This window comes from Trachypithecus francoisi, unplaced genomic scaffold (genome assembly GCF_009764315.1).
Source record: "Trachypithecus francoisi isolate TF-2019V2 unplaced genomic scaffold, Tfra_2.0 Lachesis_group7, whole genome shotgun sequence".
NCBI classification, from domain to species: domain Eukaryota; kingdom Metazoa; phylum Chordata; class Mammalia; order Primates; family Cercopithecidae; genus Trachypithecus; species Trachypithecus francoisi.
The window spans coordinates 94,046,472-94,070,226 of record NW_022681472.1 but is presented as its reverse complement, the minus strand read 5'-3'; the positions used below and the strand labels follow the sequence as shown (position 1 = coordinate 94,070,226).

Here is a 23,755-nt window from a genome sequence, read left to right as displayed (position 1 = left end):
TACTTTAATCCAAATTCAACATTTGAACAGTGTGGGAACAATAGCCAATAAATATTTAAAAACATGGGTACCTAGCACAGTGTCTGGCTCTTAGGAGGTACTGCATCAATGACTGAAAGGCTGAACTGTCGCATTTTGTTTTGCCTGGTTTCATGCTTGCTGCGGACCCATTGGGAAGTAGGGCTGTGGTCCCCATTGTTTGTGGCATGAATGAGCCTTTGTGTGGGGGAGGGGGAATGAAGGGAGAGCAGAAAGAAATGTCTGTGTGGATGATGGACAGGTGTTGTGATTTGAGTGTGTCTCCCGCAAGTTCCTGTGTTGGGAACTTCATCCCCAATGCAGCAGTGTTGGGAGATGTGGCCTAACAAGAGGTGATTAGGTCATGAGGGCAGACCCCTCATGGAAGGTCTACCATTGCTGTTGTAGGAACAGGTTAGTTCTTGTGAGAGTGGGTTCTTAAAAGGTGAATTTGGCCTCTGGGTTCTCTCTCTGTGTTTTACATGCTTGCTTCTGCCTTCTGCTGTGGGGTTACCCTGGTAGTGCACCATGCACTGGGATTTCCCAGCCTGTAGAACTGTGAGGCAAATGCATCTCTTCTTTTAATAAATTACGCAGTCTGTATTATTAAAAGAGAATCATTTTCAGTGCTTCTGTCGTAAGACAGTGGGCTAACACAATGGGCAAGTGAGCAGATTACTGAAAGAATGAATGAGAAAGTAAATATGTGATAGGATAAATGTATGAATGAGAGAGTTAGTGGATTAATTTGCATCAACAAGTTTGATCAGCCATTCCTGGATGGTTTTTCAGATCAAGGGGAAAGAAGGTGGGATTGCAGTAGTCCTTTGCTCAGACAGGATCTTTCAAGAGGCTTTTCTTGTACCCTTCCTGCTGAATTCTCCCACCAATAAATGCTCACACTATTTAAAAGCCTGAATTTGCTAGACACTGCACAGCACGAGGGTAATAAGCAGAGCTCCCTCCCACAAGCTGCCCTTGTCGGGGAGTAATCCTGGAAGCTCCTGTTCAGCTTTGGTCCTGAAGCCCCACCACAGTGGAGCCAAAGCCACAGGCTCCCCTAGGAAAAGAGCTGGAGAGCCCCACACTGTGATGGCTGAGAAATCTCTTTTGGTCCCCCTGTGTTGGGCACATTTGTGAGTCAATTTCCTGGGAAGAGAATATCCCACAAAGCCTCCATTCCTGGCCCCTTCCTGATACACACCTCACTTCTGTGTGCTCTTATCCAGAGTGGCAGGGTCCTGGTAGCATCTAGGCCATTTCTTGGAAGAAAGGAAATGTCGTTGGTGATAGTCAAAGAAAGTCAGTCTTGCCCGGGTGTGGTGGCTCACGCCTGTAGTCCCAGCACTTTGGGAGGCCGAGGCGGAAGGATCACTTGAGGTCAGGAGTTTGAGACCAGCCTGGCCAACATGGCAAAACCCTGTCTCTACTAAAAATACAAAAATTAGCTGGGTGTAGTGGCGGGTCCCTGTAATCCCAGATACTTGGGAGGCTGAGGCAAGAGAATTGCTTGAATCCAGGAGGTAGAAGTTAGAGTGAGCTGACATTATACCATTGTACTCCAGCCTGGGTGACAGAGCCAGATTCTGTCTCAAAAGAAAAAAGAAAAAGAAAGTCAGTCTTGTGTCAGTTCACATGTTTTTTTATCTTCTCAGGAAGTAAAAGTTTCAATTAAAAAATATAAGAAAGAGCTCCCTCTTACTAAGTTAAATATCCCATTGAATACCCAGTTTAGACACTTAACTCATTTATTTGTTTCTCTCTGTTACACTGATACATGATACTGCTCTGTGCCCATCACTGTTTCAGGCACAGAGGAAGAGAGACTAGATACATAATGTTTAGGTTTAAGCAGCTCAGTTGAGAAGACAGACCAATATGTAGGTAATTTTAATATTACTTGTAGAGTGCTGAAATCCATGAGTCTATGGGAGCCTCTAAGGAACATAGTGGAACACTCCCTGCCTGGGAAATCAGGGAAGTCTTCACTGAGGAGAAGGCACATAAACCGGGTTTTGAAGGATGAATAGGAGTCTGCCTGGCAAGAAAAATAAATTCTCTCTAAGGTAACGACACAGACAATGTCAGGAGTTAGGAAAATAAAATGCAGGTGTTCAAGGAAGGGAGAGGAGTCTTTGAGGTTGAAGAATAAGGTTCATGAGGTGAAATGTGAGGTGAGGGATCAGGTTGATAAAAGGCCTAGAGGGGCCAAGAGGAGGCTTTAAGCTGGGATAGAACATGAACGAACCTGTCTTGTCCAATAACATGGATGTTTAGGGTGAGTGAGGTCCTTTGCAAGTTCACAGAGTACGGTCAAGGGGAATTTATAATCTGGCACAGACGGAGGGGTCTCACTCTCAGAATGGAAACTCCTCAGAAGCTGTGTGGATTGTGTCCCGCAGGGGCAGAAATGGGAGTTTGCAGGGTCTCTTAAGGTAGGAGCTCTAAACAGCCTGGTTGCCTGAGGTTTCCTGGTATGAAACAGAGCTCTAGACTGGGACAGGTGACCTAGGGCCCAGTCTGAGCTCAGCCACTGGCCTTTCCTTCAGCTAAGACAGCCAGCATCTCGGAATTTCCAACACTTTAGAATTCTGAGATGCACTTACCATCTTGCAAAGTAGTGAGTTTCTGGTCCCTGGAGATATCCAAGTTTAAATGGGTGTATAGGAGGTATCTAGAGGGAATTCGGGCATGGGCTAATGGAGGTGATTGGGGTAGATCACTCCCTCTGATAGAGTTTTCTGAGTGAAATTTATATGGTGGTGCAAAAAGTATTGTCAGTGTGAAGGAAGCACTGAAAAAGAGTATTTGGTAATGACAGCTTTTTAAAAATTAAATGCTTACAGTTTTTCATGTATCTAATTTAGTTGTCTGTCTGTCCGTCCATCCATCCCTCTATCTATTGATATATATGTTATTTTTTTTTTGAGACGGAGTCTTGCTCTGTCACCCAGGCTGGAGTGCAGTGGCGCGATCTCGGCTCACTGCAAGCTCCGCCTCCCGGGTTCACGCCATTCTCCTGCCTCAGCCTCCCGAGAAGCTGGGACTACAGGCGCCGCCACCTTGCCCGGCTAATTTTTTGTATTTTTAGTAGAGACGGGGTTTCACTGCATTAGCCAGGATGGTCTTGATCTCCTGACCTCGTGATCCGCCCGCCTCAGCCTCCCAAAGTGCTGGGATTACAGGCGTAAGCCACCGCGCCCGGCTGATATATATGTTTTAATGCCGCTATTGACTGGGGACTCAGCAACTGATGAAGTAGATTAGTATCCCCTTTTTACAGATGAGGCAGCCGAGGCTTAGAGATACTAGCTGAGGCCACGTGGCTGGAGAGTGGTGGAGACAGACACCAGGCTCAAGTCTGTGGGTCTCATAGCCCATGGCCTCCCACTGTGCCATCTCACATCTCAAAGGGGAGGCGCTGCATGTGGCTTCTCATTATTCTCTCCCAGAAAAAGGGGAGCCTGCTGGGATGGCACCTCCAAACTCAGTGTGGATGCTGGAGCACTATTTATACATATTGCTTCATCAGACCAGACGCTGCTCAAAATAAATTAAACAGAAATATCTTTCTGTGTCCTCAAGACTCTGTAATCTGAGACAATCTCTTGTGAAATGAATGGAGACAGTGTACTCAGTGGGGGGCTGGCTGGGGGAGAGAAAAAAATTGGGAATAATTCAATACTGAAAACGTGAAAGAAATAAAAATGGGGTTATTATAGCTCTACCACATTTGAAGAAATGAATCAAACAATAGAGAGTGGTTAAGGTTTGCTTGTACTGATGGGCAGGGCAGGCTGAGGGGAGGCTGAGAAGGGCTGTCCTATCCTCCCATATGCGTCCTGCCCTCTGTGCTGCCTGTTCAACTCCATAGACCCAGGGAGGCTGCAGGGGTTGGGTGGGGGCGGTGGTAAGGGTGTGTGTGTGGGGTCTCTGGATTGCTTTTGGAAGTTGGCCCTTGGAGAGGGAAGTTGAATGTGGTAATTCTGGAAAAGCATATGCAAACTGAGTTGTCAATCAAAGATGAAAGGAGAGGAAGAGAAAACAAGATATAGAGCCTAGAAAGCAGTTTAAGAAGCAGGGACTCCCCGTGTGAGCTCCGTGATGAGGTGGCAGTGTCTGCTGGGTCCTGCTAAGAGCAACAAGTGCCTGTCTGTGGTTTTGAAGTGGAAGAACTCCAGCTCAAATTCGCTTAAACTTAAAAAGCAGGAGTAGGGAAATGCTTGTCTCATGCAATACAGTAGCTCTGGGCACCTCTGGACTTTGGACAAAGCTGGGTGCAGGGGCTCTAGGGCTGCATCCTGTCTTGTTCTCAGCATCCAGTCTGCATCAGGATCCCCCACACGCTGACACGTGGCCGTCGGCCCCCCCAAACTCAGCAGCTCCAGCAGACGTACGCCTCTTTACCCAGAAACTCTAGCAGAGGGCCTGGGGATGCTTGGCTCTTGTCAAATTCCAGCGTCCAGGGGGATGTGGGGCCCAAGCCAGCTCATTCTGGTCCCCTGCTACCTCCTAGCTGAAAAAGCAGGGTGCACTTCCATGAATCCCATCAACTGATAGGAGGAGAGAGGTTTTTACTGAAAGTGAAAGACTGGCTCTGCTCTCTGAAGGAGGGAGGCTTGGAAGACAAAAGCAATTGTGGGCCCAGGTAGAAAACAGTCACTGGTGTCAGAAGCCAAGTAGGGGCGCCAGGTGAAAATGGCCTCCAGATGCTATTTCTGTTCTGCACAACAGGTTGAGGTGCCCACTCTTCTCTCCAACTCCACTTAAAGCCCATTAGACCTTTATGGGATGCAACATATGATTTAAAATGTATGAGCATGTTTGCTACATGTTACTCCAAGCATAAAACTCAAACCACAGCATTGAAGGCCCCCCCAGTCTGCCCTGAACTGTCCCTTTCCATGGTTATCTCTGTTTCCTTCAGGAAGTCACTGGTGATCCTGGGGTTGAGTGGTCCAGAATGTGAATCCAGCCTCTTTCATTTAATAGCCACGTGACCTGGAGCAATGTCCTGGCCTCAGGGTTTCAGTCTGTGAAAGGGACAGTAACTCGCACATCAGGCTATGGTGGGGATCCCATGTGACTGAGTAGACACATGTCCCTGCTCCACATTTGCTGTGGGGTTGATGCTCAATAATTCATAAGTTAATTCCTGAATAAATCCATTCATATGAGGATGGCTACAGACCTTGAGACAGTTCACAATAGGGAGGGAGCATTTTTCTTTTTTTTTTTTTTTTGGAGGCGGAGTCTTGCTCTGTCGCCCAGGCTGGAGTGCAGTGGCCAGATCTCAGCTCACTGCAAGCTCCGCCCCCCGGGTTCCCGCCATTCTCCTGCCTCAGCCTCCCAAGTAGCTGGGACTACAGGCGCCCGCCACCTCGCCCGGCTAGTTTTTTGTATTTTTAGTAGAGACGGGGTTTCACTGTGTTCGCCAGGATGGTCTCGATCTCCTGACCTTGTGATCCGCCCGTCTCGGCCTCCCAAAGTGCTGGGATTACAGGCTTGAGCCACCGCGCCCGGCCGGGAGGGAGCATTTTTCTTACTCACGTGTTAGGCCTGCCAGTCTGATCCATGGGTGATTAGTGGTATTAGGACTAAAGTAACCACCCTTGAACAACCAGGGGTGGATGACTATAAAAACATTTCGTGTTTCCATGATCCCTGAGACCAACCACGTTTGGTCAAAGCCTCCTGTCCTGTGCCTTCACAAGCCTTGACCCCATCCCACAACTTCCTGTCCACTTTCAGGCATAACAGAGACCAGCCCAGTCAGTTCTAGTATAAAAGTGCAGGCCTACATCACAGTGAAGTTCTCTGCCCTCCCATCATAGCCAATGCTAATGCTGAGCCATTGTCCTGAAGGACCTGGCTGGGGCTTTTTCTCTCTTCCTCTCTCTTTCTCTGGAGGGTTGGGGTAAGGATAAAGGGAAAGGAGAGGGGCAGTGGCCTCTGCTTTGATGGTCATGGTAGTAGCTCCTCTGGCCACATTTGCCACCAAAGCTTCATTGTGTTTCGGGCATCCACGTGGTGCCTCTCTCATGGAGCACCTCACCTCTCCCAACTTGGGAGGTCTCATCCGGTGGGAACTCCCCCATGCCCCTTCCTCCCCTGAGCCTGCAGCAACCTTCACAGTGTCTTACAGCTGGAGTCTCCTATTTGTGCAGTTATCTCTGCTGGGCACCAACCCGGTAACTCAAGCCTCACCTCCTCCTGTGGTGTCCATTTGACTCACGGGGAGCCCTCTCACCATGTGTCAGGGGAGCAGGGGAGTGCAGATAGCCCCTCCTTCCCCAGCACAGCCCCATTCCTATTGTCTTCTCCTTCATTCACATAGGTCCAAGCAGACATGTAGTCAGGTGACACCGGAGAGGTAGGTGCAAGCCAGCCCACGAAGGTCTGCAATGAGCACTTGGACTTTATCCAAAGGTGACGAGGGATGTGGCAGGGTTTGTCCATGAGTCTAACGATCATATTTATGCGTTAGGCACCTCATTTGGGTCTTGTGAGGATGTGTAGGAAGTCCTAGTAAAGGCCAGGCACGGTGGCTCATGCCTGTAATCCCGGCACTTTGGGAGGCTGAGGCAGGCAGATTGCCTGAACCCAGGAATTCGAGACCAGCCTAGGCAACATGGTGAAACCCTGTCTCTACAAAAAATACAAAAATTAGCTGGGCATGGTGGTATGCACCTGTAGTCTCAGCTACGTGGGAGGCTGAAGTGGGAGGATCACCTGAGCCTGGGAGGTAGAGGCTGCAATGAGCTGTGATCACACCACTGCACTCCAGCCTGGGCAACAGGAGTGGGACACTTGCCAAAAAAAAAAAAAAAAAAAAAAAAATCCCTCCCAGGCTAGGTACAGTGGCACACGGCTGTAATCCCAGCACTTTGGGAGGCTGAGGCGGGTGGATCACCTGAGGTCAGGAGTTTGAGACCAGCCTGGCCAACATAGCGAAACCCTATCTCTACTAAAAATACATAAATTAGCTGGGTGTGGTGGAAGTCGCCTGTCATCCCAGCTATTCGGGAGGCTGAGGTATGAAAATTACCTGAACCCGAAAGGCGGAGATTGCAGTGACCTGAGATTGTGCCACTGCACTCCCGCCTAGGGGATAGAGCAAGAGACTGTCTCAAAAAAACAAAAAAAACAAAACAAAAAACAAACAAACCTGCCAGTAATGAGTGGAACTGAGGCTGGAGGCCACATCCGAGGCTGTTGGTGGCAGGGATTCGACAGCTGCTGGAGGCTTTTCACTCCTCACCCCGTTCCCCTTTCCAAAACTCTCCATCCCATTAATCAGATCTCAGTTCAAGTGTCCCCAACTAAGACGAGTCTTTCCTTTTTTTTTTTTTTTTTTGGAAAGCAATGGTGCTTTTAATGAAACTTCTTTCAAATCTGTGAGCATGCTAGCTGTGAAGTAAATGCTTTTCCATAGGACATATTTCCAAACAATGATCACAGTGTTATGGCTAATAAGATGCTGGACAGATGAGTAGCCAAAGAATATTATAAAATATTATAATATAATATTATAAAACAACAAAATCTCATCAATGATATATCGAGGAGTCTTTCCTTTTACAGAGTATAAAAAATGTCCTACCCAAGTCACCTTCTATCACATGACCCTGTTTTTTTGTGTTTAAATCAACTATTACTCTCTAAAACCATCTCCTTTATTTATTTGTTACTTTGTTTACTTTCTGCTTTCTCTCTCTAGAAAGTAAGCTGGATGGAGGCAGGAACACTGCTACATTTGATGATTAAGACAATGCCTGGTGCACAGTCTGGGACTCAGCAAATCCTTGTTGAAGTAATTGATCAATGACTCTAAAGACCACAAAGCATAGTGAAGAAGTAGGCGATGGCTTTAGAATGAAAGTGACCATTCAAGTCACTTGGAGCCCAGGTTTAAGACATCTTCATTGTCTCAAGAATAGACAGATATGCTTCTATATCATATACAGTTTCTAGCAGCTGGGAGAGAAACAGAAATGGCATGCAGCCTCTTCTTGGGGAAGTGATAAAAATAAAAAATATGACTGATAATATTTTTGAATTCTGTAGCATAAAGAAGGAGGTCTGGAAAACATGTCTCACTTTTTCCATCTCCTCCTCCAATCATCTGAATCCTTCTGCAAGTTGGCAGTGTAGGGCTGAAGCCAATTCCATTGAAATCATTGGGATGTCTGAGTGGACAGGAGGCAAGGACTGAATAGTTGCTGTTGCTCATTAGAAGGACCAAACACTCCTGATGGCCAGAGTTCTTTTTTTATCTCTGCACCTGCCAGTTACCTGATCAAGCACTGCCATTCTAGAGAGTGACAGAGACCAAAGCCTTCCGGTTAAATGAAAAGCGCACAGAATCTAGGATCATAATGGCCTGGGACTAAATCCCTCTTCTACCCCTTCCAGGTGGTATAGTCTTCAGCACGTTTTTTCACTGCCCAGAACATGAGGTTACTCAGCTGTAATAACTGCTTTGCTAGCCTCTTGTGAAGAAATAAAGCAATGCAGGAGAAACAGCCAGTACAGTCCTGGCTGCTATTTATATCATCTGCGTCATCATACCTTTGCCATATCTGGTACCCTACAGTCGACTGGATCAGCTGCCATTTTTATTTATTTACTCTTTCAACAAATATTTATTGAGCAACAACTTTGTGCCAACGGTTAAGTGTCAGGGATCATGATAGGTAAGACCACTTTGCTCATCAAGAAACTTATGAGCCAGTGGCTCACACTTATAATCCTAGCACTTTGGGAGGCTGACGTGGGTGGATCACCTGAAGTCAGGGGTTCAAGACCAGCCTGGCCAACATGGTGAAACCCCATCTTTACTAAAAATACACCAATTAGTCGGGCACAGTGGTGCGTGCCTGTAATCCCAGCTACTCAGGAGGCTGAGGCAGGAGAACTGCCTGAGGCAGGCTTGAACCCGAGAGGCGGAGGCTGCAGTGAACTGAGATTGCCCCACTGCACTCCAGCCTGGCCAATAGAGTGAGACTCCATCTCAAAAAAAAATTATATATTTGATATAAAAAAATATAAAAAGACATATTAATGCACACAAGTTCAAAATACCAACCGGCATAATAACACGAGGATCTGTTCACCAGGCAGCACTGACTGAACCCTTGAGTCTATTGTATCTCACCATCCCTGGATTTTCTTGGCTAAACCAGATCTTCTTATTTTCTGCCTCATGTCCCCATTTAAAGGTCCTAGGATTTTCTCAACCTTTTTTATCCATAAACTGGCTCTGAGTGAATATACTCTCTGTATTCACATCTGACATGGTGAAAGGTGGCAGGGCATGGTTTTGGCACTTATAAGACTTACGTTGTGATTGGACAATACAATGGACAAAAATCAATGAAGGATAAAAAGAGGGAGGATAGAAAAAGGAGAAAGAGGAGAATGAAGATGAGGGGAAGAGGAAGAAGAGGAGAGAAAGCAGCAGGAATGGTGTTAGAATAAGGAGTAACATATGGGATTGATGTGAGCAGGTCACATTTCTAATACATCCTTGCATCTGCAGCATGTGACTGAAACTGTACCTATAGCTGGGTGAAGAAAGAAATGAGAAAAAATGGAAATAATCTGTGACTAAGTATTAGGTTTTTTTTGTATTTTTTTTTCTTAAAGATGCTGCTGCTTCCTTGTAGGGAATCTAGTGTAGAGGGAAATAAGAGAGCAAGGAAGGAGACCAGTTAGGAGGTTGTTGCTGTGCTCCAGGCAAGAGAGAAAGGAGGCTCGGTCTCCACCAGCATGAGTGGAGAAGGGGAGGTATCGGCAGACCTGAGGTGTACTGGGGTGGGAGAGCTGATAGGGCTATAGAACATATGTTCTATATGGGCAGTTAGCTGAGCAACGGGAACAAAGCTTGTCTTCAGGGGCCTCAGGTTAGTCTTTACTCGTAGGGAGCCATTTCAATAAGTTGGTCTTTGCTTTCCCTTTATCCCTGAGGGATATTTTTGCTGAATAGAAGATTGTGAGGTGACAGTTCTCTTTCAGCACTTGAAGAATGTTGTGCCATTTCCCCCTGGTTTCTTGGTTTCAAGTAAGAAATTGGCTGTCATTTGTGTTTCTACCATAGGCAATATGTCATTTCTCTCTAGATTCTTTCAATATTTTTTACTTGTCTTTATTTGGTTGTCAGAAGTTTGATTATGATGTATTTGAGCATACATTTCTTTGGGTTTATTCTGTTTGGGGATAAATAGGATCTACAACTTCTAGGATCTCAGCAAGTTTGAGAATTTATCATCCATTATTTCTTTGAAGTTTTTGAGCTCCATACTCTTTCTTCTCTCCCTGGATTGCTGTGATATGAAAGTTACGTACATTGTTATTGTTTATAGATTCCTGGGGCTCTGCTCTTTTTTTTTTTTTTTTGAGACGGAGTCTTGCTCTGTCGCCCGGGCTGGAGTGCAGTGGCTGGTTCTCAGCTCACTGCAAGCTCTGCCTCCTGGGTTTACACCATTCTCCTGCCTCAGCCTCCGGAGTAGCTGGGACTACAGGCACCCGCCACCTCGCCCGGCTAGTTTTTTTTTTTTTTGTATTTTTAGTAGAGATGGGGTTTCATCGAGTTAGCCAGGATGGTCTCGATCTCCTGACCTTGTGATCCGCCCATCTCGGCCTCCCAAAGTGCTGGGATTACAGGCTTGAGCCACCGCGCCCGGCCTCATTTTTTTTTCCAGTCTGTTTTCTTGCTGTTGCTCAGATCGGGTAAATTCTATTGGTCTGTTGTTTCAGTTTGCTGATTTTTTAGTCAGTTGTCTCATTTCCAGTCTAGTTTTAGGCCTCTGCTGTATGTTTTCTAAATGTTGTTATTGTATTTCTTTTTAGCTCTTAAATTACTCTTTGTGTCTGTTTTACATCTCCTATTTTTTTGCTAAGAGTTTCTATTTTTTCATGTTTCAAGAGTGTTTGTTATGGTTTATTCAAGCATTTCTTTTTTTTTTTTTTTTTTTTTTTTTTTTTTTTTTTTTTTTTTTTTTTTTTTTTTTTGAGGCGGAGTCTCGCTCTGTCGCCCGGGCTGGAGTGCAGTGGCCGGATCTCAGCTCACTGCAAGCTCCGCCTCCCGGGTTCACGCCATTCTCCTGCCTCAGCCTCCCGAGTAGCTGGGACTACAGGCGCCCGCCATCTCGCCCGGCTAGTTTTTTGTATTTTTAGTAGAGACGGGGTTTCACTGTGTAGCCAGGATGGTCTCGATCTCCTGACCTCGTGATCCGCCCGTCTCGCCTCCCAAAGTGCTGGGATTACAGGCTTGAGCCACCGCGCCCGGCCTTATTCAAGCATTTCTATGACTTCTGCTTTGAAAATATTTGTGAGAAAATTTCAGCATTGGAATCAGTTGATTGAATTTTCTCATTCAAGCTCTAATTACCCTGATTCTTGGTGTAATGAGTTACTTTCAGTTGTATCCTCAACACTGGCCATTATTCTGATAAACTCTGGATTCTATTTAATTTTGTTGTTTAGTAAACAGTCACCTCATTTAGGTATAGTAAGATGGCCTAGGTGAGGATAGACGTTCAGCTCCTGGCTGGGCCTTGCTGATACCACCCCAGAAAAATACAGGTTTTTTTTTTTTTTTAAGAGGTGGGTTCTTGCTCTATCACCCAGGCTAGAGTTGCAGTGGTGTGTTCATAGCTCACTGCAGCTTCAATTTCCCAGGTCCAGGTAATCCTTTTGCCTCTACCTCCTGAGTAGCTGGGACTACAGGTGTGTACTACTACACCAAACTAACCAGGTTTTTTGTTTGTTTGTTTGTTTTTTAAGGTAAAAATACACCATACAATACTCTTTACCATAAAAATCACAGGAAACTATTGGATCAGGGGAAGAAAATTGAAGATACAGAAGTAGTGTAGCATGCTCACTTACATTACAAAGTGTAGTAATTGAAAGTGAAGCTGACACTAAGGTCAGAGATGGGACATATGGGGCTCCTCTCCCTCCTCTGACTCACCTAAACACTGATACCACTGAAAGCTCTGTTTTCTACTCCTTCTGTACTTTTCCAGGAGTATCTCCAGCTCCAGTTTCTCTTCTGAGCCATAGACTCAAGTGTCCATCTGCCTTTGATCTCTCCTTCTGACTGTTTTACAGGTACCTCAAATTTACCTCAGTATTTCCAGCCTGCACTCTTCATCCAGTCCCCTCACTGCGTGGCTCCCTGATGCTCAAACTGGAAATCTGGGCTTGCTTCCAGATGTTCTTCTCCCTCAATCTCCTGCTCCCTGCCAGTCACCAGTGTCATAGAATCTGCAGCTGGACCACTTTGCCCATGGATATGTTATGGAAGGTTGTTGGGATTTCTGTTTGAATCATTGCACTAGAACTCCTCATTGGTCTCTCTAGTCCATCCTTGTCAACAGAGTTTCCTAAATCGCATTGGTATATGCCACTCGCATGCATGTAAACATCCACTGGCCCCAGGGGCTATCCAAGCATGTCTGAACTTTTTCTCTGGGTCACTGCACAAGTCTCCAGGCTTTCTTATTAATGTTCTTTCCTTACACTTGAATGCCTTCCTCCCCATGAATTCATTCCTTCTTTTTTTTTTTTTTTTTTTTGAGACGGAGTCTTGCTCTGTTGCCCAGGCTGGAGTGCAGTGGCCGGATCTCAGCTCACTGCAAGCTCCGCCTCCTGGGTTTACGCCATTCTCCCGCCTCAGCTTCCCGAGTAGCTGGGACTACAGGCGCCTGCCACCTCACCCGGCTAGTTTTTTTTTTTTGTATTTTTTAGTAGAGACGGGGTTTCACCATATTCGCCGGGATGGTCTTGATCTCCTGACCTCGTAACTCATTTAATTACTCCCCCCCAAAAAAAACCTGTGAGATAAGTATTTTAATCCCCACTTCATACATCAAAGAGTTGATGTCCAGAGTGGTTAAGCGAATTCCCCTAGTTTGCACAGCTAGTAAGCAGCATAATTGGAATTTGAACACAGGGATGCTGATTGAAAAGCTTAGTCATTATGCTAGCTGCCCCAAGAGTAGTCAGACACCTGTGACAGTGTCTGGTCTGGCATGTAGAAAGTACTCAGTCTGTATTTGTTGACTGAAGAGGACTTGCTCCAAGCTCCACAGAGTTGAGTTTCGAATCCAGGATGCAGGCAAGCTTGGTTGGGCTCCCAGGAAGCCCTCTTAAGACAGAAGCCGCCTGATTCTATCTTCCCCTCTCTGATCAGCAAGTGCAGTTTGCATCACAGACAGCTCAGCAGGACTGTGCCAGTGGTTCTGAGCTGGGTCTGTGATAGAAGGACACAGTTCAGTGGTCTGGACACAGACGTACTATGCGCTTATGTCCCAACCAGATTCCTGCCCAGAACATTGCCCATCACCCCAGCAACACATCAGCAGTGTCTCATTCCCCCAGCCCCCACCTCAATGGGTAGAGGCCAGACCCTCTGACTCAGACAGAGCTCGAACTCTGCCCAGGCTGCCCTAGTAATCTGCCGAATCTCATTCTCTCTCTCTAAATTGCTTTCTGCTCAGTGTTCTTCCTCCTCCCTCCTCTGGGTCTCTGAATGGGAATGCTGGTTACTATGGCAATGGGCTGGCTTGTGGAAGGAACTCAGCTCAGTAAATTAATTGCTGGACTTTTGGGAGACTAATGGCAGAGCTCTGCCTCCCAGGGACAGGGGTGTGGCCTACGTCCTGCCAGCTTGGCAGCTAATCCCTGAAAACAGCTCAGGGCTGGGTGAGAGAGAGAAGATGGAATAATGGTACCCCATGCATGCTGGGGCTGCAACCTGAGATGGGCTGGGGAGTGTGGAGGGGATGAAGTTCCAGAAACCTCATGTTTGGTGAACACCTACTCTGTGCCAGGGCCTGTGCTGCAGGCTTTACAGAAATCATTTCCTGTAATCCTTACCATACCCCCGATAGAGTAGAGATCATCCCTGTCTAATGGTTGAGGAAACTGAGTATAAGAAATGTTCATTCGTGCCACCAAGCGGCAAAGCTAGGATTCCATACCAGGGCTTCCTCACTCAGTAAACATTTTGTTATAAACACTCCATTTATTTCTGGGTAGAAAGCCGTTCTCTTTTCCACAATCTCTTCCAGAAGATAGAAGCAGAGGGAATACTTCCTAACTCATTCTATGAGACCGGCATGGCCCTAATACCAAAACCAAATGAGGACATCACAAGAAACTACAGACCAGTAACTCTCATGAACATAGGTGTAAAGATCCTCAACAAAATATTCGCAAATAAATCAAGCCACATATGAAAATAATTATGCATCACAACCAAGTGGGATATGTCCCAGGTGTGCAAGGCTGCTTCAATATCTGAAAATCAATTAATGTTATTCATCACATCAACAGGATAAAGAAAGCCATGCTCTTCCCTCTCGGGGATTAACTGAAAGTTTCTTCTGCAGCAAATTTTCCCTTTCTCTTTCAATGCTCTTGTCCTCTCCTTCTTATGAACTGGGTGATACATAGTTTGGTGTTTGACTATATCCTTTGCTTTTTTCTCTCATTGTTTCTGTATTTATGAAGTGTTGCTCCAGCCAGATTGCAAACATCCTGGGAGAAGCAGTGTTGCTGAGTGACTTGAGTATGGACCTATGGTTAGATTGTTTGGGATTGAATCCTTCCCATGACTCCTAGATGTGGGAGTCACGGGAGGATTACTTAAGCCCAAGTTCTTCAGTTTCTTACTCTGTACAATGGGGCTAACTGTGCCTACTGTTCAGATTAAATGAATTATTATTTATAAAGCCCTTTAGCTACTGTACTTATGAGCATATAATGTACGTTAATGGTTTAGTGCTGGAAAGAGCATGGGCTTTGGCGCCCTTCAGATCTGATGCCAAAACCAGCTGTCATTACTAGGGCTGTGTGCTTAGGGAAGTTGTCTATCCTTCCTGAACCCAGGTTCCTCACTGGTAAAGGGGGTGATTAGTACTAATTTGCAAGTCTGCTGTGATTACTCTGTTTCTAGAACATTTTCATCACCCGAGACAGAACATCTGTCAACCATTAAGCAATAAGATATCTTTCTTCTTATTTAGGTCTTTAACTTTTGTCACTAGTGTTTCATAGCTTTCAGTGTACATGTCATTGTTGATTACATTTATTCCTAACATTTTATCCTTTATGATGCTATCATAAATGAAATCATTTTCCTCTTTTTATTTTTGCATTGTTCATTACTGGTATACAGAAACACAACAAACTTTTTTTTTTTTTGGTGGAGTCTCACTCTGTCGCCAGGCTGGAGTACAGTGGTACGATCTCGGCTCACTGCAACCTCCGCCTCCAGGGTTCAAGCAATTATCCTGCCTCAGCCTCCTGAGTAGCTGGGACTACAGGCTCAATGCTGCCACGCCCAGCTAGTTTGTTTTTGTTTTTGTTTTGTTTTTGTGTTTTCATAGAGACGAGGTTTCACCATTTTGCCCATGCTGGTCTCGAACTCCTGAGCTCAGGCAATCCGCCACCTTGGCCTCCCAAAGTTTTAGGATTACAGGCGTGAGCCACTGCGCCCAGCCCGCAACAAGCTTTTGAGTGCTGGTTTTGTATCTTATACTTTGTTGAATTTGTTTATTGGTTCTGCCAGTTTTGGGGAGATTATTTGGGTTTTTGCACATATACGATCATGCCACCTGTAGCTGGACATGGTGATATGTGCCTGTAGTCACAGCTACTTGGGAGGCTGAGGCAGAAGGATTGCTTAAGCCCAGGAGTTTGAGGCTGCAGTGGGCTATCATTGTGCCACTGAACTGTAGCCTGTGTAACAGAGTGAAAACCCATCCCTAAAAAAAAAAAAAAATGCCATCTGCAAATAGAGATAATTTTACCTCTTCTTTTCCAAGTTGAATGTCTTTTATTTCCTTTTCTTACCTAGTTGGTCTGGCCAGAACTTCCAGTAGCATGTTGAGTAGATATGGCAAAGAAAGATCCTTGTTTTGTTCTTGGAAAAAATTTCAGTCTTTCACCATTGAGGATGATGTTAGCTGTTTTTCATAGATGGCCTTCATTATGTTAAGGAAGTTTTTTTATGGTCTTAGTTTATTTATTTATTTTTTATCATGAAAGAGTGCTGGATTTTGTCAAATGCTTTTTCTGCATCAATTGGGTCCACTGTGTGGTATGTTACATTGATTAATATTTGTATGTTGAACTACTCCTGCCTTCCTGAGATAAATCTCACTTGGTCATGGTGTCTGTTACTTTTCATATGCTGCCCAAATTTGATTTGCATTTCTTTTGGTAAATATTTTTGCATCTATGTTTATAAAGGATATTGGTCTTTAGTTCTCTCTATTCTTGAATATTTAGAAAGATATATGACAAAGATTTCTCTAAAAACTTGGAGATTACAACATTGATAAAGTCCGGTTTCTGCAATGAGGGCAATTATAAAATTTCTAGAGGCTGGGAAAATACTGAACAATGATGGATGATCCATTTTATTCCCCGCCGTCACCAGCCACCATCTTTCTTATTTCACAAGACAACAGTGGCTCAGTAGTTGCAGCTCATATTTGGATGTGTTGTATCCATTGAGTTCAGGGAGAGAGTGTGGGTTTAGTGCCCAGAAGAGGCCTAAGTTTCAGCCCCAGTCCCTTCTTCCATCAACTGAGTGACCTGGGGAGAGACACATACCTTCTCTCTACCTCAATGTCCTCCTTTACCCAGTGGAAATGATGACGCCTGCCCTGAAGGGTCACATGAGCTCATGCATTAACCAGATACTGCCTAGCACATGGTAGAGAATAAGTAATAATCAGTTACTTTCATAGTTCCTTGATGATGTCTGTGTTCTTCTAATGAATGACTTCTAGCTACCCCAATGTAATATGATACTATAACAGCATCAGATGCTGGCCGTTCATCATTCATTCATCAATCTAATGCTTATTTAGGTGACCACTACATGCTAGGAGCTGTTCTAGGTGCTGGGCAACAGAATGGACAAGTCCAACAAGTCCTTGTCTCCATACAGCTGTGAAGCATAACGGGCTGGGCAATCAGCTCTGACTTGCTAAGATTCTGTGCCTCTCCCCTGGACCATCTGACTCCTAACCTTGGAACTCTGACTGCCCTTATGTGTTCCATTTTTGGACAGTGCCTTTCTTCCTGTTCCTGTAGCTGCCTCCTGGTGCTCTCTGAGTATTGTCATTCAGACTGTTATACCCTGTGCTCTCACAAGTGGCCTGTAGTGCCCGGTAAGATGAGTGTACTTTGTCCTGAAGGTGGCAGGAACCAGGTTATACCTCTCCTGAGAGCAACCCGCATACCTGTTGTGCATGGGGGAAGTTTCCTAAGTATCTCGCTCTGGCCCCGTCTGGGGCCTAGCAGATGCCATTCCTTCTGCCTGAAATTATCACCTACTTTCTGTCTGGCTGAGTCCTGCTCAGCGTTCCAAACTCGCTTTGGAAGGAAGTTGGGAAGCCTGAACTTCCCCTAAAATAGTCAGGTAATGGACATCCCCACCTCTCTGCCTTCCCCCACAACCCCTTGGGCTTCTTTCTACCACCATTAACTTGATCCTCCCTCCCCCAGTGTGTGTCTTACGTGTGTCACAGGGTCATTGAGAACCTGTGCAGGGTAGGCTCAGTGTCATTTATCTGCCTATCCTCAGCACCTGGCACAGGAGGGCAACTTGTGAATATTTCCTAAATGAAGAAATCAATAGTGAAATGTATATTGTTTTCCCTATCCAGGACATTGGCTTTAACAATGAAAAATACCTTTAGAAATGTACAGCCACATGAAAATAAAATATACAGAAGGGAAAATACACTTAGCTAAGAAGCCTCGTGGAACAAAGAAATGCATAGGAAACAAGCCACAATGCCTCTTCTGTTGAGTTACCAAAGATGGAAGGAGTGATAATACTCAATGCTCCCAAGTAGGTGGTGAGAGGGGCACCCACACACTCACACACTGCTGGAGGCGGTGGACATTGGTACAACCTTTTTGGAAAGCAATTTGGCGATACGAGTCAGGATTCTTGCGAAACCCTTATGACCCCCTAAGTGTTTTACTACAAATCTACCCTTAGAAAATAATTACACATGGGTAAGACTTAGGTGCAAAGATGTCCTCTGTAGCATATTCAATAAATAAAATGGCCTACTAAATGTCCCAAAGTAGAAATTGCAACTAAAACAATAGCGCTAGTGCCACAGGTATAGTTCTAGGTAGCCAATAATGGTGACATTTTTAAGGCATTTTTAATAGGCCAGACATTGCTCAAGATACAATCTTAAGAGAGACTGGCTGGGCGTGGTGGCTCACGCCTCTAATCCCAGCACTTTGGGAAGCCAAGGTGGGTGGATTGCGAGGTGAGGACTTTAAGACCAGCCTGGCCAACATGGGTAAGCCCCATCTCTACTAAAAATACAAAAATTAGACAGGCGTGGTGGCGGGCACCTGTAATCACAGTTACTCAGGAGACTGAGGCAGAGAATTGCTTGAACCTGGGAGGCAGAGGTTGCAGTGAACAGAGATGGCACCACTGCACTCCAGCCTGGGTGACAGAGTAAGACTCCATCTAAAAAAAAAAAAAAAAAAGAGAGACCAGAGTCTGGGAAGGATAGTGAGGGGGTGGGGAGAGGTGGGGACAGTTAACAGGTAAAAAAATAGAATGAATAAGACCTACTATTTGATAGCATAATACGGTGACTATAGTCAATAATAATTGTACATTTTAAAATAACCTAAATAGTGTAGTTGGATTGCTTGTAACCCGAAGGCTAAGTGCTTGAGGGGATGGATACCCCATTCCCCATGATGTGGCTATTTCACATTGCAAGCCTCTAAAAAAACATCTCACGTACCCCATAAATATATACACCCACTATGTACCCACAACCATTTAAAAAAGTAAAAAAAAAAAAAAAAAAAAATATATATATATATACACACACACACACACACACATATATACATACAAGAGAGAAAACATCCCCAGCATGGAAAGGGGATGGAGAACAGCCTGTGACCTGAGGTCAAATCCCAGCACGACCACTCACAGCTGAGACTTTAATCCCCCCATGCTGTACTTTTTTCATGAGATATTGGTACCTAGCTCATAGCATGAATGTGAGGCTCCAATAAAACAATATGTGGACAAAAACTGCTTAGCCCATTTCTTGAAGCAGACTCTTAATACTCTTTTCTATTAGTAATAGGCACCAAAGTAATCTTTTACTGTTGACAAAATCAAAAAAGAGATCAGATTTGGGTGCTAGTAAGTCCTAGGCAGAATAGAGACACGAAATGTGCTTGGATGAGTCTATGCTCAGAAACTGCCAATAGTCCAGATTCTCTGAGTTCAGTATTTCTCTAACGTAGCCGAGTCATCAGCCTCCCCTTCTTTCTTTCCTTTTCTTCTCTCCCTTCCTCCTTTCCCTCTTCTCTTCCCTTCTCTTTTCTTTCCCTTCAAATATGAACATTAACTGAGCACCAATTCTGTGCTGGGCTTTGCGCCGGCCACCAGTACTACAGAAACCAGTAAGACACAGTCGCTGCTTTCAAAGACCCTCCTCACTAGGCCACAGGGGAGCCAGGCCCCGGGCAGACAATCACAGCCTGGCATGACACAGGCTGTGCCTGGGACCCCTGCCAGATCCCATGGGAACAAATACATGTTTAACTCTCAAGTGATAAATATGACTGGATGCATCCATCCACTCGTTCTTCAGGGAGGTGGCAAAGGACCAGAGGGGAGAAGGTGATATGGGGAATAATTTCTCCAGATGTAAGCATCCAGATATCAGCCCCAAAGCCTGCAGAGGGTACCAGGAGATGTGGGAAAAAAGATGGAAGTCTGTGGGCAAAATTTGGAGGATAGATATAACCTGAATGGGTTGTTGGAAAACAAAAGTTCCATACAAAATTTTTGAGGCATTTGATATAAGCCCAGCACAGGGCCATAAATCTGTTTGATGAGATGCATCTAAAAATGCTGTGCTAAAAGCTGTGTGAGACTGGGCGTGGTGGTTCATGCCTGTAATGCCAGTACTTTGGGAGGCCGAGGCAGTCAGATCACCTGAGGTTGGGAGTTCAAAACCAGCCTTACCAACATGGAGCAACCCCGTCTCTATTAAAAATACAAAATTAGCCAGGTGTGGTGGCACACACCTGTAATCCCAGCTACTCAGGAGGCTGAGGCAGGAGTATTGCTTGAACCCAGGAGGCGGAGGTTGCAGTGAGCCTCCAGCCCGGGCAATAAGAGTGAAACTCCATCCAAAAAAAAAAAAAAAGCTGTGTGATACATTAGCATTTGGTGAATATAGTGGGTAGGAGGGATTTGAGGCAGGGGAGTATCTCTAGACTTAACCCTCCAGGAGCTAAGGAGTTGCAGGTGCAGCAGAGACATTTAGACTTGATGTAGAATGGGGTTCCGGCTTTCCTTGGAGTAATGCATCTGCTGGTTATAGGGTGTCCAGTGCCTGCTCCACCACTTCCAGGAGTGTGACCTTGGGCAAGTTACGTGACCTGGCTGAGATCAGGTATAACATGCAGAATAGGAATGACCACAGCCACTCCATAGGGAATTGGAAGAACTGATTGAGCATCTGGAGGTCAAGTGGATTGGGGGCATTACAGGATGGAGAAGCAGCCTGGATAGAGTGCAGGATGAGAGCATGTTTGTGTCCTTGGAGCCACAAATGATTCCTAGTGGTGGCATGTGACTCCGAGCTGCAGTGGACATGCCAGTTCATAGGATGTCATTTCATGGTTCTCTGCAGAATTATCTGTGCAATTATCTGCACAAATATTTGTGTCCTTGGAGCCACAAATAATTCATCTGCTGCTCCTACAGCAGATGAAGCCCGGTGGCTCATGATTTCAAATGTGCATTCAGCTAGCTTATCCTGTGTGTGTGTGTGTGTGCGTGTGTGTGTGTGTGTGTGCATGTGTGTGCATGCGCATATGCACATGGGTGTATTTCAGGGGGATAGTCCCAGAAATTGATTTACCTATGCTTGTCATCAGGCACAGCCCTGTTGATATTTTCTTCACAGTTAATCCAGGTTTTTGGAGGTTCCCTTCTGATTCATTTTAACATTTTAGATTGTCATTGATGAAGAGTGGAAATGTCAACATAATTCAGAGAAAGATCAGCAACAGAAACATACATACAGACACCCATGAGCTCACTCCCCTGCCACATGTTTTTTTATGTTTTAATAAGCCCTCCTAGCCCTGGTCCAGGGTGCTGGTGGTGGCACGTGACTCCGGGCTGCAGCGGACATGCCAGTTCATAAGATGTCATTTCATGATTCTCTGCAGTCTTCCCTCTGGTCATTGTAAATACTGGCATCAGATTGGTACTTTACAAAGGGTAAATGAGTTTTGTCCCGACGTACTCCCTTGCCACCATCTTAATATTTTTCTGTTTATTAGAATCTTTTAAAAAGTATTCACCAATTATTTGAAGCAGAATAACCCTTATGAGGATGGTTTGCCCAACTGCCTTTGAGATAACTTCCTTACCATTGCAAACACTGAGGTTCAGGAATCCTTTGAAGAATTCTTCATTAGTTCTTTCCTTCATAGGTACTTACTGACCGTGCGTAAATGCTCCAATCTTCCATGCCCAGTGAAGTTGGCCTGGCCTCAGCCTCTAGGGATCAAGCAGTCCAAAGGGCTGACAATGAAGCAAATGGAGAATTAGAGTCACAGTCCCCTGCTGAGGAGCTCAGGGTTCACTTGCAGGCAGCTGAGCAGTGATCCCCTCAATCCGTAGGGAAGTGAGGGGTCTGGGAAAAATTTTCCAGAAGGGGAGCATCTGAGCTGAGCATTGCCAGAGGCTCCCAGGGTAGGTGTGGGGATTTTAGGTAGAGGGAAGCCCTCCCACAGGGGCGAAGGGAGGTGTGGTGCACCTGGAACCTGCAGGAAATGGCTAGAAAGTTCATGGCTACCAAGTGCGGCATGAGGGAGTGAGGCAAGGTGAGAGGCCAGGCTGGACAGGGGTGGGTGGAACGTGGCAGTCCCCTGTGCCGTATTCAGATGAGGACAGTGATACTGAACGATTTTAGGTGGTGTATTAGTCCATTTTCACGCTGCTAGAAAGAACTGCCCAAGACTGGGTAATTTATAAAGGAAAGAGGTTTCATTGACTCATTGTTCTGCATGGCTGGGGAGGCCCCAGGAAACTTACAGTTATGGAGGAAGGGGCAGCAGGTGCTTCTTACATGGTGGCTGGCAGGAGAGTGAATATGTGAGACAGCAGGAAAAACTACTATTTATAAAACGAGCAAATCTCCTGAGAACTCACTCAATATCACAAGAACAGCATGGGGGAAACTGCCCCCATGATCCAGTTACCTCCTATCATGTCCCTCCCTCGACACGTGGGGATTTCAGAGAGGGAGATATGGGTGGCAACACAGAGCCAAGCCATACCAGGCAGGATGTGGTGTGGAGTCCTCAGGCACAAGGCCCTCTCCTACTCCTTTCTGCAAGCCCATCTGCTAATTGGATGGCTGGGGGGACCCAGGCACACGTCCATGAAGGGAGGTCACACTTGACTCTGCTCTGGAAGGTTACACATTGGCCGCCTGGAGTTGAATCCGGGAGGGAAGATGAGTTGCAAGGCTGGGCGTGGGGGAATCTCCCTGGGCGGGGCCCAGAGTTTGCCTCTCACAGACTTTCAGCTTGAGAGCCTTCTCTAAGGGTGTCTTTCTCCACACAGGCCATGCTGCAGTAGACCCTCACAGCGTCTCTTCCTGGCCAAGAGAAGCCTGTCCCCAAGAACAGGAGAGCCATGGTCGGCCTCCGAGGGAACGCTGTGGCTGGCCTCCTCTGGATGCTGCTGCTGTGGAGTGGGGGCGGCGGCTGCCAGGCTCAGCGGGCAGGTGGGGCCACCATGGGCTGTGCCATGCTGTGCTGGGGACAGAGCAGACAGCATGTGTCTGTGAGCATGGGCTGTGGGGTGTGCATGCAAGTGAGCTCACAACTGACCGTGTGAGAGAGAGGGAGAGTCTGGAATCCAAGTGTGAGTCAGCTGCCCGCCAACCTAGGGACAGAAACTCACCAGCTGCTCAGCAAGGGCCTGTATGTGTCTGAGAGTGTGTGTATGAGTGTGTGAGGAGGTGCGAGGTGTGAGGGAGAGTGTGTGAGCGAGTGTGAAGGAATGTGGGGGAGTGTGAGTGTGTGGGACTTTGAAGTGTGTGAGGGAGTGAGAGAATGTGTGTGAGTTTGAGGGAGTGTGTGGGGGAGTGTGTGTGAGTTTGACAAAGTGTGTGGGAGTGTGAGCTTGAGGGAGTGTGTGGGAGTGTGTGGGAGTGTGAGCTTGAGGGAGTGTGTGGGAGTGTGAGCTTGAGGGAGGGTGTGGAGGAGTGTGCGAGTGTGTGTGAGTTTGAGGGAGTGTGTGAGGGAGTGTGAGGAAGTATAGGAGTGTGTGTTTGACGAAGTGTGTGGGGAGTTCGAGGGAGTGTGTATGAGTCTGAAGTGTGAGGGAGTGTGAGAGAGTTGGGGGAAGTGTGTGAGGGAGTGTGAGAGTGTGTGTGTTTGAGGGAGTGTGTGGGGGAGTGTGTGTGAGTTTGAGGGAGTGTGTGAATACGTGTGGCGATGTCAGTATGCATGTGAGTGTGAATGTGAGGGGATGGGTGTGTGTTCGTGTGAGAGGAGGAGAGAGCGTCACAGAGAGAGGGAATGAGTTGCTTTAACACGTCTTAATCAGTCACATCCTGGGTTGTGAGCCTGTCTCTACCAAGTGTGTGCAGGTTTGGAGCTCGGGGAGGAGGCCCGG

General features: G+C 46.1%; 1 protein-coding gene across 1 annotated transcript in view; it reads left to right on the top strand.

Annotated features, from left to right (window-relative positions):
• The window catches only part of COL22A1 (collagen type XXII alpha 1 chain), a 336,220-nt gene that overhangs the window by 6,377 nt on the left and 306,088 nt on the right, over window positions 1-23,755 (top strand). The window contains exon 2 of the mRNA XM_033202916.1: window positions 22,697-22,859. Coding sequence (XP_033058807.1) covers window positions 22,769-22,859 — 91 coding nt within the window. The 5' untranslated portion in view covers window positions 22,697-22,768. The remainder of the gene's footprint in view (window positions 1-22,696; window positions 22,860-23,755) is intronic.